We start from the raw sequence: 16,931 nt of genomic DNA, 5'->3' as shown, positions 1-16,931 counted from the left end.
TGACTGGTATTCTCATAATTGAGATTAAAAACAAAATGCTAAAATACTAAATAAAATATTTTCTTTATTTTGATGTGGAAGTTATAAATATTTAATTAAATGACTGAGGGTCCGTAATACATAGCATCGTCTACATCTACATAATACCCAGCGAGCCACCTCTAGGGTGTTTGGCAGGGGGTGATCATTCACCAGCATGCATTTGGACTCCCACATGCACACCACACCGTCCAAAAAACGTCCCGTATAATAACAAACTATACTACTATATGCTGTTAGAAATAGAATATAGAATAGAAATTCAGAAACATGCTTTAAGTTTTACATAGGTTAGTAGGCTACACTACAAGTCATGCAATCTATTTACGAGGTCTCCTTCTGCCGTTATAATCTCTTATTGATCGAGGAAAAAATGACATTCGGAATCTGACTGTTCTGCAATCTATCTCTCTTATTTTATTTATATGATCTGATCTTCCGTAGTACGTTGGCGTCCGCAAGATATGGTTAACTTCGTCAGAAAAGACACTGCTCTTGAATTTATCTAAAAGTTTTAGTCTATTCTTCAATCTACGGTCCGACAGAGATTCCCATCCGAGTTTATCTAAGAGGTCAGTTACACTAACAAGACTATCGTAACGACCTTTCAATTACCTGGCAGCTCTTCTTTGCACGCGTTCTAACTCTGTTATTAAGCCTTTTTCATGAGGGTCCCAAACACTGGCAGCGTATTCCAAATGTGGTCTAACGTTGGAAAAGTAGCTAATCTATCTCACTTTGTCGTCGCACTTTCCTAATATTCTTTTAACAAAACCCATTTTACGATTAGCTTGACCGGTTATTTCTCGAATATGTTTATTCCACGATAGATCATTAATGAGTCTAACCCCTAGATATTTCACGGATTCAACTGCCTGTAACTGGGTGCCCCGAATGACATAGTTACGCTGTAGGGAGTTATTCTTCTTCCAGAAATTCATTACGACGCATTTTTCCAAATTTAATTCCAACTGCCAAGCATCGCACCAAGCTTGGATAGCAGCAAGGTCATTCGTTAGTTCACCTATATCTTTGCTGGAACGGATTTCTCTGTAAACTACAGCGTCGTCTGCAAATAATCGTAACTTACTCTGCACTACTACGCCAATGTCGTTTATATAAAGAAGGAATAGGAGTGGACCAATGACACTACCCTGAGGAACGCCAGAAGTGACTTTAACCTCATTGGAGACTGCACCGTCTAATACTACTCTTTGGACGCGGTCGCTCAAAAATTCTCTTATCCAGGAAATGACATCTTCGTCTAGACCATAAGATTTCAGTTTTATAATTAACTTTCCGTGGGGTACTTTATCAAATGCCTTTTTGAAATCAAGAAAAATCGCGTCTACTGGAATGTTGTCTTCCCCGGAGACTAAAATATCGTGGGCGAAAAGCGCTAACTGAGTTTCGCACGATCTGCTTTTCCTGAATCCATGTTGAGTTCCCATTAATAAGTTTTGCGCGTCTAGGTATTTCATAACCGAGCTGACTACGATGTGTTCAAGGACTATGCAAGAGATGGACGTTAAAAATATCGGCCTGTAATTAGATGGCTGTTCCTTGTCTCCACTTTTAAATATTGGCGTTACATTAGCGATTTTCCAGTCATTAGGTACTTCGTGTTGCTTGATGGATTTACTGAATATTAACTGCAAGTAATGGGCAATTTCTGAGGCTAGTTCTTTATATACGCGAGAAGGGATTTCGTCTGGACCAGGTGATTTATTTGGACTAAGCGATTTCAATATATTTTCTATCCTAAAGTATAGAACTTTTTTAAATTTCATTTTTTAAATTTCATAGAACTTTTTTAAATTTCATTTCAAATTAAAACATTCGTTTCTAAAGCGTAGAACAAACGTAATTATAACCGTATTAAAAATCTTGTCTATTTTTTAAGCATCTGGGGGGAACGCCCCCCCTAAATGCGTCTGTGGATATATGGGTATATGCCATAGGGCATATCACATTTTGTCCCGAAGTTTTGTGGCCGACTGCTGGCGAATTCTTCAAAGAAATGGTGGTGGTTTTTGGCATTACTGTCATTTTATTTCAAGCTGGAAAAGTGAGCGTAGAGAGTGAGGAGTAAGGACTGGAGGAGGAAGTTGGAGAAATGTTTTGTATGACTGAGTTATATGTATTGCTGATTCTCAATCCGGTGTCTCTGTTCAACTCAACGTGGTTATGACCTCACTAATTGAACAATACATCCGGCTGATTGGTCCAAAGAATCTATCTTCAGAAACTATGAAGCAGAGGTCCATCCTATGTCTTAACGGCTACGACAACGGAGCTATAGTCCACAATTTCATAAATATTACCAACAAGGACAACAAGAACATATCCGAAGATACAGATATCATCAGCCAAAAGAAACCCTTCCTCCCATTAAAGGAACGACTGATAAGATCGGCAACATACTGCGGAAGTTTGATGTGAAGGCCATTCCCAAGCATTATACATCTCCGTAAATGACAAGGACTGGACATAGCTTCAAATTGAAGAAGAGTATGAAGTCCCCAGCGAAACTTGTGCCAAGAAATACTTCATGGAAACAGGAAATACACTCAACAGTGGACTGGAAGACCACAAACGGGACATTTGACTGGGGTGCTCAATGAATTTGGAAATGGCAGAACACGAAGCCACAGGACGCATGATTGATTTTGAAAAATCTAGAATTATGGCGAAGGAGAAAAATTTAAAACTTTCAGTGGAAAATAGCCTCCTTCACGTCCATAAAGTTCAATTTGACGAGGTAAGAATATTGTGCTAAGCCAACATATACGAGGACAGACTCGTGAAGGAGGCAATCGATAACAAACTTGAGAGGAAGAAGATGAATACGGACATCGGATTCTATCTCAGCAAAACGTAGTGACCGATTTTGAACAGGACTGGTCAAGAAAGGTCCGATCAGAGGCAGCCTCCGCACCAGGAGGTGGCCTAAGTATTATAAAATGCAAGATATTAAAAGCTGTGAAATATAGCCACCAACGAAGAAATCGGAAAACTCAATATTGTGCCCGGAAATGGCCCTCTGCAAAGAGCAGCAGGCAAATCAAGTGAAGAAAGAATAAGGACTTTAAGGAATATAGTGAATATAAGTGACAAAATAGTAGATGATAATTAAACACAGAAGTTGAAGCACTACATGCAGAAACAACGAATGAAACAAAAAGCTTCCCGAAGCAAATAAATCAGTAGATGCCAGAGGGAAGGTGATGGAGATAAAGGCAAAAGAAAACATGGGGTTCAGAAAGAAACGGCGGAAAGAAAATTAGATGAGGGACTGAGGAAGGCATGGATATTAGGAATTGGAAGACTTAGAATATCATAACCCGAAACATTATTTGTATTAGCAACTAAAGGAAATGATGACTCACTGAATGCACCAAGAAGGTCCACCTTGATAATGTGCCACTGGTGATGTCCTTTGACTGAGCCAATCATTATGAAAACGTTCGTATTCTTTCCTGGCTCTATTATCAGTCCATCGATGCGAAGGTCATCCTTGTAAAATTCATATGAATTCCATGTCTCGCCCTCATCGGTGGAGTAGATCAGTTTCCTAGTCATGCCACTGAATTTGGAGTAACTGACAGCCACCAGAACTCCTCCGTGATCACCAAAGTTAAAGAAATTATGACCTTTCAGTAACTAGAAAGTGAAAATCAAACACATGAATAAATTCCAGTTTCACTCTGCTCATGAGCAAAGGGGTAGGAGGAAAATGAGCATGTGAGAAGGTCAGGATAACTTTCGTAGGAAAATGAAATACATCAGGCTGTAGGAAATACTCATTACACACATACATGGCATGTAGGCTGTGAGTAAAAGGGTCCTTACCTGATGCCATGTTAGTCCTGCATCTCTGCTGAGGAAAACGCCGGGTTGGCCCTTGAGTGACTTGCCAATGATGCCCGTAGCCATGATGAGGCCGGGTGCTGATTTGGACGACAGGATGGGCACCGGGCGAGTCATTGGATACAGCTGGTTTAAGTGCTGAAACAAATGAAGCGAGCACCCATCCGCCTGCAACATAAGAGGTAGGGTAAAAATATTATGGTCAGACCATTATAATTTGATATTCTGGTGTCTAAATCTACAAGCAATGGGATGCTGGCTTCCAAAGGGTCTTTAGAGTTGACATACTAATTGTAGTCTCCATCGCAGGCTGGCGTTGGCAGTACTCGGAGTTATTTTAATTTCTCATAATTTTTATGGTCTTCTATACTAGCCACAAAAAAATGAATTTAAACAAAGCAAAGCAATGGTTTGAAGCTCTCCCATAGCAATGGCAGAAACCTGAATTGTTTCTGTTCTGGCTTATTAGAAGCGTAAACAAATGGCATTCAAAATATAATTCATGACACGGTTGATACAAATTAGTGCAGACAAATAACTTGTGAGACATTCTAAATATTATGCAATCATCTATAATATTCATAGATGTAAAATTATAATCTCAGTGAAATAGGGCACATGTCAATGATTAAGACTGCGCCTGGCACAAATTATGACAGTTCTTCACGTTCATCATCACCCAGTTTGGAATGTAAAAAATTTATGAAAAAATCATGAAGCAGTGACTTTGTTCAGTAATTTTTAAAGATATTGATAATAGATTCAAAATAATATGCAAATGATTTACAGTCTTGGATTGATTAGTGCCCTTGACAAAAAACTCAAATTATTACAATCTGCAGTACAAATCACTCAGGGATAGGTACAATACAACTAAAAACAAAACAGTACCCAGTGTAATAAATAGCACTCTAGAAGTGATTAGCAATGAATCAAATATAGGTGGCGTGGAATCTGTTTTTGAGAGTGAGAGCCCTCACCATTGAACAATTGATTGGCCGCCCTTCGTTATCAACTTTAGGGGCCTTGAGGGGCCTCCACTCGCCACCCATGTCAAATGTGATGACGGTTGTGAGGTCCTCAGGTCCTACGCCCGGCACAGATATGTTTGAGATTTGGGAAGCAATATATATCCCCCTTAAACCTTCAACCTTGTGGAAATCAGCAAAAGACTTGTCTGTCACACCGCTAAAAAGGAAATAAAAAAAGGCATTAGCATGTTTCTCATATGCAAATTTCTGAGAATATTTTACCCGATTCTCAGATACTTTATGCATTACCAATAATTATCATTTTAAGTATAGAATTTATTTCAATTTAAATACACCTAGATGCATTTTGTAAAACCATTCTATCATGATTGAAACATACTTTGCACATTCAGCCACCTGAAAATTATACCACCAATTTTGAAATTATAAAATCATTTTCAAAACTAACTTTCGGCTTCATTGTCGATACATTTATGCCAAATGTATCAGTTATTTAGCGGTGGCAGTTTGTGATGCAAATATTTTACGAAAGTGGAAAGTACTATCTATACTGCTTGCACCATGACGATTTTAGTTTCAATAAGTTATATTTGATGCTTTACTTGAAACCCAAAAATCTGAAACTTGCTTCATCCGAAGAACACATTTTACTTGCCAATTTTTTAGAGACAAATAGATTTAATATAGATTGAGAAATCTTGCACAATTCAAAATAACTCGAGGGTCACGTAATGCTTCGTTCCCAAGATAAAAATTCTCTATGTTATCAAAATTCCAATGGCACATCAGTCTAGACTGTCCGCTGGTTATTAAAAAACACCAATGTCGGTGGAGCCTGAGAGGAGTTCATCACTGCAATTTGCTTGAACAGTCGGCTTTAATCTATGGTCCATTTACTGCTTAAGGGTCTAGCCCGGTTAAGATGGTTAAAAGTGCCCCCCCGATATTTTGAAAAATAAATATATATATATATATATATAATATATATATTATATATATATATATATATATATATATATATATATATATATATATATATATATATATATATATATATATATATATATACACACACACTTAAAGTGCATCAAAAATTATGTTTCCCCAAAGTTTCAGGCCTTAACAATGGATAATAACCCCAAAAAAAATTGAAACACGATTTTTAGTTTTTTGACTATATCTCCAGTTTTTAGTTTTGTGAAATCGTCATTTTGATTTAAAATGTAAATACAATTCTACCACCCTGATTTTTTCAAAATTTTAACACCAAAAACTGAACTTTTACATAAGTTTGAAATTTTCCAAATTAAATTAAAAAATTAAGGAGACAATAGACACGCCGAAAAAATAAATGTTGTTACCCCTACATCAAAGTATATTCCTAATTTTTTTCAGATTTTTAAAATTGGTGAAACACTGTCAAAAACACAAAACACTGCTTTGCGCCATTTGCATCTATGTATTCCAGGCGGATATTTGAATTGATTGTTGACTGCCGTAAATGTTTTTCTTTTATCTTTCCTGACTTTAATTACCCTTGAAGTTATCCACAGCATTTGAGCCAATTTCTTAATTACTGTGCGTATTTGAAAGAAGCGGTGATAATAAGTACATCGTCTTTTCAAATATGACTAAAAGCCGTTTCACACGGGGAAAATCTTTGCGAAGGTTAGCATTGAAAGCATTTGTTGAAATGCGAGAATCCGAGCCTGCAATTAGAGCAGGGGCTATTTTCCATCTTACAACAGTGTATTCTCTCGTGCGTTCTAGCAATTCATCTCTTTACAGGACGCAATTTTGACTGCGCCTTCGTGCATATGTAAGGTTGCGCAATGATATTACCCGAGTAAAACGGCCTTAAGCTACACTAGTACAGCATTTACGGCACCAAATATCATTAATCAAGGCAACTTTAATAATTTCCTTAGAAATTACTTCATAAACTAAGCTGTGTCAAGCAACTTTTTGTTTCTGGTTATTTCCTTGAAGTGAATGCCACACCTTACTCATTTTTATTCATATTCTGTCCCCTTGTAGTCATGATTGACTCTTATGTTAGAACAGATATATTGGCTTTAACGTAATACTCTACCTATTAAGTTAAAAACTGTCCATATTTAAAAAACCAAGAAATAGAATGGGTTTGCAATTTAAAACTGAATTCATATGTTACGGTAGCCAAGCTTTATCGCAAAATGATTTCTTTATGTTACATTTTTAAAATGATTTAAACGATATCTCCATTATATGATACCATTCATAGAAAAGAGAAATTATTTAATCGAAAATATTCTATAGATAAATTGTTACGATAAACATTACGTTATACTATCGTTAACATCACAATCTCTATCTTTATCAGTTGTTTACTATCGGAGATATTATATCTTTGCGTTCCTCAACTCAGCAATGGAATCCTCTATAACTCAACTTTGTGAGGTATAGGGCAGCTACCTGGTTCCACTGGGACACACTAATTGCACTTTTTTCAAGCTCAAATGCCGCCCATGCTCCCACCGAATATGGTGACTCTAGTACCTTTTCCGTCTCAGCGGATACCCGGTTTCAACGGACGAGATCTTTCGACTGCCCCACTTATTTCCACTGAATTGGACTAACTCTTACAATGTACACGCATTTACATTTTCATTGTAGCGGAATAAAAAAATAGAAATCATTGCATTCATAGAAACCAGCCACTCTTTAAGCAATTTATACGAATAATTTTCTCCCTATGTGCTGCACCTGACTCGTCTCTATTGTTTAAAACTGACTGATTAAGAAATTAAGCATCAAAGAAAACCTCATATACTGGCGATAAGATTGATGAAGAGTCATCGCTTCATTAATAACTGGTCCCAAAATATTCAGTCATATTTTCGCACTACTAGTAAATTGGCTCAAACGCTGTGGATAACTTCAAGGGTAATTAAAGTCAGGAGAGTTGAAAGAAAAACATTTACGGCAGTCATTGTATTTCTCGAAGCTGGAAGACGAACTTAAAGCTTAGCAGTATGGTTATAACCAATAATTACGACTAATCTAAATGTGATAGGAATTGTTTATGCTAATCTGTAGCCTTAATCAATAATATTACAAACTGATCAACAATCGGTGCTCTCAACAATCAATTCAAATATCCGCCTGGAATACATAGATGCAAATGGCGCAAAGCAGTTTTTCGTGTTTATGACAGTGTTTCACCAATTTTAAAAATCTGAAAAAAATTAGGAATATACTTTGATGTAGGGGTAACAACATTTATTTTTTCGGCGTGTCCATTGTCTCCTAAATTTTTTAATTTAATTTGGAAAATTTCAAACTTATGTAAAAGTTCAGTTTTTGGTGTTAAAATTTTGAAAAAATCAGGGTGGTAGAATTGTATTTACATTTTAAATCAAAATGACGATTTCACAAAACTAAAAACTGGAGATATAGTCAAAAAACTAAAAATCGTGTTTCAATTTTTTTTTGTTATTATCCATTGTTTAGGCTTTAAACTTTGGGGAAACACATAATTTTTGATGCACTTCAAGTGTATATTTTTTTAGTTTTCAAAACATCGGGGGGCACTTTTCACCATCTTAACCGGCTAGACCCTTTAAAGGTTCTATATTGTTGAATGATGGCATAATAGGCGTAACAATATCCTTGTGTATATTCAATGATATTTATTAAAAAAAAAAACAAATTCAACTCTAGCAAGTTGGTCTCCCTAAAGAGGTTGCACCCGGTGTAATGACATGCTAACTTTGAAATTTGTCATGTTTTCATAAAATAGTGCAGAATGAAAACTTCTCACGCTTTTCTGCAACTGAGTCCTTGGCAGCTTAAGTTTCTTGCAGTCCGCTGTCCGTTTCCAATTAAAAGCGACTTGGGCTAGAAAATGTTGTTGAGTGAGTCAATGGCGGTTGACTCACTAGTTTAATAAGTATCTTTTTCTGATAGTTTTTTATCTATATAAGTATTAAAAAAATGTATTTGAAACCTATTCTAGCCATTAAAAATACTGCACATTCAATGAACCGAAAATAATTTTGTATTATACGAGACCACAATAAAGCTACACGTCTTCGTAGTTACAACGTCTGCTGCAGAGTCTAAAAACAGGGAATACTTTTCAATAATAAGGGAGAAAAATTAAGATAAAGAAGATGGCTTCAACATACTAACTGAAACTAAAGAAAGTGTATCTGATGGTGACCCGCAGTGCTGCAGAGGCACGACCTCGTCCCTAAGGATTCTGACCGAGAGCAAAGAGCATGAGAGTAATTACCAGAGTGTAGTTATTATTTATTATTTCTCGTTACTTGCATTTCTCTGCGGAAACAAACTCTTAGTTATTTTGTACCATGATTAAACAATATGCCTTTATTTGAGTTAATTGTGAAATGTACTTATTTAAGTTTACTGCAAAGTACACTTACAATCTATGAGTAAATATTTTAAGATTGTACTGAGAGAGTATTAAAAATTGGTTTCTGTGTGTTTCTGGGTCATGGCAAAGAAAAAAGACACCTGACAAATATACCTCGGATCCAACAATCCGCGGATATTGCCCTTCATCAGATACTTCGGACCCAAATTCGCTGAAGGCATCGAATCTGGATCCGGAATTCTAAATGTATGCTTCAGTGAATGCAGCGTTTCATAAGAGGGCGTGGAAAGAGTTCCGATCCTCTCTTCGCATGCACAGAGATGTTTGTCCTACCTATGAACTATGTTTTTCAAAAGCTCTCGTACGAGATATGCAGAATTCTAGCCGTGCAAAATTTTAACGCAAAATACGGCATAGTGTGACTCTTCCCAAGAGGTTGAACAACCATCGGGAGAATCTCAACGCCATAGGATAACAACCACGTCAAAAGCAACTACGTCCCAGATTAGAAAAAAAACTTCTCTCGGCCCTCCTCCACCCCATGCCTCTAACATTTTTTTTCCTTTCCGAGACCACGCATTCGATAAATCATTATTTTCGAAGGAAAATATCAAGTTACAAGGGAAAAATGGAAGCGTGTTTCATCCGTACCCCATGTCACCATCTGACCTTTTTCATCTTTCCTGCTTCAATTCTCCGTTTCTGGAGAGCAAATGCGGGGTGAGTGACATACTGTACCCGAAGATGTCTCGATAGCTTTCGGCAATTGGATGACGTGCCCGAGATTCAAAAAAGAATGAGACCAACATTCGCAACGCATTTCTAACACCATTAGTTCCTTTTTAGCTCTTAGTCATTGAAACAAATTTCTTTAGTTACGAAAAGACTATACGAATATTAAATATTGTCCAAACAGCACAATTTTTGAAGAAGCGAGAATGGTATCAACACCGTCACACAAGAACGTACGGCCGTTGTGAATGTCGCGGTCCTCTTGCATGCTGTATGTTGGTGGGCTCGCAGGGTATTACGTAGATGTAGGTAGCTCTCCCGGCTTCGCTTTGAAGGCAGGGACATCACAGTATAGCAAGATCTTGCATGTTCGTCCTTGACTCCCTCATTCGTAGCCTAGTTGCTTGAAAGATGGAGGAATCGCGCTCCTTCCCCTCCACCCATTGGCAACAGGAAGGGAACACCTGTGGCAGTACTAAATTAGGTGTCATGGCCAAACAGATGATCGGTTGCTTTAGTACGTTTGGTGTGAAACGACAACCAGCAAGCACTGTGCCAACAATGCTCTCTCAGCCGAATATCAATAGCGTTATCATGGAAAAACAGACGGACGACTTCACGAGAAACAAAATCTGCGGCGGCGTGCCAACAAGTGTGACAAAAAAGCTATCTCTCCACATAGATTCCCCAAAACCCCTAATTTGAGAAAGAAGTGGGAGAACGTCTTGAGAATGGGCAAGAGTTAGCTAGCTTACGTAAGAAAAAAATTAGAATGGGAAAGACTGAAATATATGATGGGCATGACAACGTCAATTTATTTTTTAATATCTACTTAAAAGATGTCCGCGTAAGTATGGGAGTGCCAGAGGAGGGGATGCAGACAGAAGGAGGGCTGATCAACTCTGTGATAACCGTCAGTGAATTTTCAGCTATCCAATAAACCAGGAAACTCAGGTTTATGCGCTTCTTCTACCCAACCCTTCCTCTCGCCAAGCGGTCGTCTCGTTCTGTTCCCGCAACTCGTCGCACGTACGTGACCTTATAATGTTGTTCAAAAGGGTGTTAGGAGTGAGGACTGTGCGCAGTCCTCACTCTTCACAACCTCCGCCCACCCCTTCCTCCTGAAATATTGCTCTCATTGCGGCGGCGCCTCCTTCCTTGTTCCTTTCCGTCCTTCCCCTTCTGGGCTAACAGTTCCTGCCCCAGGAGTGTATCCCCGTGAGCCCGCCCTAGGGTTTCGTTTCCATTGTATCTATACCCATAAGAAACTGAAATTATTGCTTAGTTGTAAAGCAGAAAATTGAAAATGCATTTGAATCCGGAAATATCCGAATATGCGACACCTGAAATCAAGTATCCGATCAGGATCCGGGTCCAAAAAAAATCTTGGAATCGTCTATCCCTAGAGAAAATCATTTAATTCATCATGGGGCCATTTCGCCATGGAGTTATATTGAACATTTCACCACTACTGTACACTAATGGTGTGTCTAAAAGGGCATCACATATTTCTCAATGTAGACCCTAAAAATATGGCTTCATAATTTTGCTAATATAATTCAATCATTAAAGTAGGGATGGACGGATCCGGGATTTTTTTCGAATCCGGATTCGGATCGGATCCTTGATTTTCGTAGCCGGATCTTTCGGATCGGATATTTTCGGATCCAAATGCATATTCGAATTCGTGCTATTAAACAAAGTAATTATTCAAGTTTTTTCTGGGTGCATAGGAAGGAATCAAAGGAATGCTTTTCAGATTTACATGCACATTTTAATATTTTTATAAATTAAAAATCATTTTTATAGCCTTTCAAGTTGTTTTTAAAGAACATCTGTACATGCTCATGACCTAAACTGTTACGCTTGGGTTTGGAAATGAAAATAGGAAAAAACTTCGGAGAAGCCACTGACCAGTGGCGTAGCGAGAGAAGGAAGTACTGGGGGTCTCCCCGAAATATAAAAACACAATTACTTTCCTTCGTAAAAGGAAACAAAATATTGAAAAATCATGAATTAACAATAGAATGCTTTGAAAAATAAAGCTTTTTCGATTATGAAGGGTGTTAAAATTAATTTGAAACCCTCTACTTTGTATCCTGTTTTTTTAAAAATCACCCCCCCCCCCCCCCCCCGGTTTTAGAACCCCCCTTACGAAATTCCAGGCTACCCCACTGCCATCGACTGAATTCAAATTTTCCTCACGCACCTTTCCCCGAATTTTGCCACTTTCTCATCACATACCGACTTGTGTTTCACCCGAAAATGCTTCAGTACGGTGAGGTGGATTTAACACTTCCACGCGACAATTTCACGCCACAGTGCACGAAAATGGCAAACATTGGTTCTCCTTACCTCAATAGAAATGTTTCTACACATTGAAAGACATTTTTATCAGTATATCATTAAATGAAACTGCGCAATCAGCAACACAATCAACATTATTTATAATAGCATTAACGTCGCGTGCGACGAGGTGCTTGACCGCTCAGCATGAGGAAGGGGTGGGCAGCAGAAGCGCGTAAAGGAGAGGTGGAGAGGAAGGAGCGCTCTCCCTCCGTACTTCAAGCAACGAGGCTACAAATGAGAAAGTCAAGGACGAACAAGTCAGATCTTGCTGCAGTGACGTTGTTGCCTTCAAAGCGAAGCCGGGCAAGCTACGTGATATATGCAGTTGGTGTTTCAAATTCGTCTCTACTTGTTTTAGGGGTTAATGCTGCGCTTGTTTCTTTGAAAATTCTGCTGTTTGGACTATGCTTCATATTAGTATAGTCTAATTGTAAATAGTGAACTTAGTGGCAATCAATTAGAGCTGAAAAATAAACATGTATATCGTGAGGAATACGTCGCGTTTGGTCTAATTATTTTTTAAATCTCGTGCATGTCATCTAATTGTCGAATCTATCGAGACATCTTCGGGCCCAGAAAGTCACTCACCTAGCGTTTACTCTCCAGAAACGGTGAGTTGAAGCAGGTAGGCCAAAAAAGTTCAGTTGGTGAGACTGGGTAGGGATGAAACACGCTTCAATTGTTCTCGTGTAATTGGATATTTTTCTTAGAAGACGATGATTTATGGTCCGCGCGATTTCGGAAACAAAAAAAAACAACAGAGGCACGGGCTGATGGACGGCCGAGGGTGGTTTTCTGGAATCTGCGATGTAGTTACTTTAGACGTGGTTACCATCCTACGACGCTGAGATTCCCCCGATGATTGTTCAATCTCTTGGGAAGAGTCACACTACGTGCCAGTCGTATTTTGCCTTTTTTATTTTCCACGGCTGAAATACTGCTAGATAACCTCTGAGAAAGCATTCAAACAAAACGGTTCATGAGTAGGACATGAATCGCATGCGACGGCGCCTACGAAGAGAGAATCGGAACTCTTTCCACCCTTATGGGGCGTTGCATTCTCTGAAGCTATTATTTAAAATTTCGGATCCAGATCCGATGTCTTCCGCAACTTTGGATCCGATGTATCCGATGAAGGGCAATATCCGCGGATATTTGGATACGAGGAATCCGTTCCGACCATCCCTACATTAATTTTTAATATCTGACATCTATAATTTAAGCAACATAATCATGTTTAAGATTTGGAAATGCTTAGAAAGTATATTAAGAATGCAGTTTTAGCTATCATTTTTTATAAAAACAACAAATAACTCTTTTCGTTATTTTGTTAACATGCAAACCTAAAATTTACCATGACACCCCGACTAGAGGGAACTGTTTAAGTGGGTAAGTGTCACGCACGGTCTTAGAGAAAGAGAAGCGGTCGGACATCTGGCGAGGTGGGGTCCCTGATGATGCCTGGGACCCTTTTCACGTACATGATTATAATGCTGGTTAACATTGTTGAAACACGGCATGATACTCCCTCGTTTGTCATGCTGTGTTCAAACAATGTTCGCAGGCAAAAGGTTAATGATGGGTCAGTCCTAATTTCATTCGAATCCAACTCCAGCTTGGTCTCTACTATTGGTCTCTATTGGATATTGGTTTTATGTTCCCATTTTCATTCATGTTTTTCGTTTTCATTGCTAACTTTTCAAAAGCTATCAATTGTTTTCGATGGAGTGACATGAAAACTCCGTAAAAAAAACACATCCATATGTTCATCCTTGATCCATAACTTCAAACTAATAAAATTATTATATGTAAACTGAGCTTTAGAAAAGTAATGTATTTGATTTTTGAGATAAAAATATTGGTGCAGTTTTTTTTGTGGCACCTCCTCTAACAGCTCAGGAAACAGTGAAATCGAGAACTGATCGGTCATAATATGCTTAGGTTTTAGTTAACCATTCCTTGGAATTTTTTTGTATAAGTTTGAGTTGTGTCTCATTCAGTTTCATGAGAAGCCCCAATGATTGGAAATAGCTAAAAAAAATAACGACTTCCCCGCAGCTAAGGCTTTTTATACCGATAATTGCCCCACAATCCAGCTTCTCGAAACACTTACCTGAGCCATGTGACTTTCCAGGTGTTATGGGGGAAGAAGCATAATATCTTCGGTAGAGATAGGGTGAACAGCATACCATTCTCAGTGACTCTGTCAGACACATATAAATTGACTTGCCCATTACCGTCATGGTCAACCGCCACAAACACTTTCCCATCTGACACTTCTGCTACGTGATAATTTAAGTTATTCGTTTCAGAATTAAATAGAGCCTTCACAAAAGGTTTCCTCTTATGGGATATGTAAAGGTCCAGACTTTTCTGAAAAGTGAAAAATTAATTATCACCATACATTTGCCAATTTCAACTTGCAAATAACTCAAGTAATAACAGGCCATATTTTAACAATTAGAGCAACAACTCTGACCTCTCCAGCCCTTTTAGTAGCAAACATAAAATCTTCCCGAACTTCAAAGTCCTCCACATCCTTGAGGACAACGTTAGTGAGTACCTCATCTTGAAAGTATGATGGTGAAGAAAGAACAGTTGAAGAGCCGGTGGGTTCCTCTCTTTCCACGTACAAAAGTTGTTTCTCTCCAGGGAGGTTTGACCAATAATAGGCTTTCACATATTCTTGAACGAGCGTCCAAGTGCTTCCAAAATCTTGTGTGACCCACAGCTATAACATAAGAATTAACACATGTGTTGCAACAGACTGCCTTCCCAGCTTTTGTCAAGAAAACAATATAGAATAACAATACCTTTTTCTTAGGGTCAGTTTTGTCGTAAGCCAGGAAAGTGAGAGGTTCTTCTTCATTAAAAGATATATCAGTGGGATGGAATTTCAACTTAACCATTTCAAAGTGCTTTCCATGGTCTTTGGTTGTATATATAACCCTGTTCATGCTGTCTTTAAAAACATACTGCAAGTGACAATTTGAAGAACATTACAATTAGAGTTTGAACAATTCATGGATTCAAATTCACAGTGTATGAACCATAGGGAGTCCATAAGTGAATGCAAATCCCATACTTCATGAAGTAAAGTATGCTCCTATTCCAATGCATAATTGGACAAAACAGAACCTTTACCCTAACTTAGCATCCATATGACAACACCAAATGGTTCACACACAGTATGAATTGAATCGGGTCATACTGAAAAATATATCTTCATGCCTAAACTTATTTAGATATTAAGAGCACTCACATGCTTATTATACTTGGGATGATTGTAGAATTTATCCACATTAGCGTAGTCACCTGACTGGTCTTGTAACGAGAAGTAATGGGTTTTAATTTCAAACGTAGTTCCGTAATCATAAGAAATAAAAACGGACGACGGTTTGCCGCGAACAGGAGTAGGGTCCCAGGCGAGACAAACGATGACATCAGATACTTCACCAGTCAAATGCACCATTAGCTGCTGGTGATTGTCGTTCAGCCTATTGACCTGAAAGTGATACGGATAAGGGTGTTAATGGTAAATAACGATCAACCACTTTCATTAAGTTCCTGATTATAAAAACACAGTATGAAATGTTTGAGTAACATGTGATCACCACACAATGCGACGCGATTAGGAAATCCTAATCCTAGCAATATTCTAAGCATAAAATTAGACATTATTATAAAACATTGAGATACACTTTTAACGAACATACCACTGAAATTATGTCGTCGTCATGACTAGACGCACTTATAAAGTGCTCAAGCTGCGGCTCGATATTGCTCCCGTTTATGGGGCCACCCTCTACAGAAGAGTCTCTATTGAATATAAAACTTCGACCATGAGTGACCTTCGTGTCTTTCACATATAAATGTTTACTCCTCGGTCCTTGTAAATCTGCTACTACCGAAAATAACTCAATATTCAAGAGGATGAAAATACATATCAATCTCCCGGGGGAAGCCATTTTTCTCGACTAAATACGACTAAATGACTTACGCAGCTCACAACTTCCGCAACAGAAAACTTTTAACTTCAAGCCGTCACAACCACTACTTTTCAACAACGCATTCTCATCACACCCACATGGCAGAGGGACGAAGACTGATATGACGATCAAGCAGATGACTGAAGCGCAGTGTGAATGAACCCCAGTGATCTCACACCATTAATGTGTTATCATCGAGGTCACAACGTTATTATCGGAGATAATGGGGTGGTACTGGCGGAGAACATTTCGCTATAGTGCATAATGTCATTGAGTAAGTGCATTCCAGAGGGCTCACGGCAATGGCGGAGATGGTATCAAGAGTTTTAATTCTCAAAGGGGCCTATTACGAACGACAGGGTGGTGCGCCTCCGCTAGGCGGAGTTTCCGTTCGGTATGAGGTGTCACTCCGTCCCCTGCTTTTAGGAATGGGTCGGGCGTGGTCGGACGCAGAGGCCTTCTCTGGGGGTCGGAGAGGAGCGATGCGGCGGAAGAGACACTGGTATGAAAAATACTGAGATCTTTCAACTCCAAAACGGCAGTGGCCAATGGCAAGTGTTAGCAGTGCTCTAATTCCGCGGG

The 16,931-nt window shown here is 38.6% G+C and overlaps 1 protein-coding gene across 2 annotated transcripts in view; it reads right to left on the bottom strand.

The window, feature by feature from the left end:
* The window catches only part of LOC124154466 (sortilin-related receptor-like), an 81,967-nt gene extending 65,487 nt beyond the window's left edge, over positions 1-16,480 (bottom strand). Inside the window, exons 1-8 of one of the 2 annotated variants that reach the window (XM_046528216.1) lie at positions 16,077-16,480; positions 15,623-15,865; positions 15,174-15,335; positions 14,840-15,091; positions 14,474-14,733; positions 4,890-5,097; positions 3,892-4,077; positions 3,429-3,702 (exon numbers count right to left, since the gene is read on the bottom strand). In XM_046528216.1, the coding sequence (XP_046384172.1) occupies positions 3,429-3,702; positions 3,892-4,077; positions 4,890-5,097; positions 14,474-14,733; positions 14,840-15,091; positions 15,174-15,335; positions 15,623-15,865; positions 16,077-16,328 (1,837 nt within the window). In that variant the 5' untranslated portion in view covers positions 16,329-16,480. The remainder of the gene's footprint in view (positions 1-3,428; positions 3,703-3,891; positions 4,078-4,889; positions 5,098-14,473; positions 14,734-14,839; positions 15,092-15,173; positions 15,336-15,622; positions 15,866-16,076) is intronic. The other variant, XM_046528215.1, reaches the window with a different exon arrangement.
* Between the last annotated feature and the right edge of the window lie 451 nt (positions 16,481-16,931).

Source organism: Ischnura elegans, chromosome 2 (assembly GCF_921293095.1).
Source record: "Ischnura elegans chromosome 2, ioIscEleg1.1, whole genome shotgun sequence".
In the NCBI taxonomy this organism is placed as follows: Eukaryota; Metazoa; Arthropoda; class Insecta; order Odonata; family Coenagrionidae; genus Ischnura; species Ischnura elegans.
This window is presented reverse-complemented; position numbering and strand designations above follow the sequence as displayed.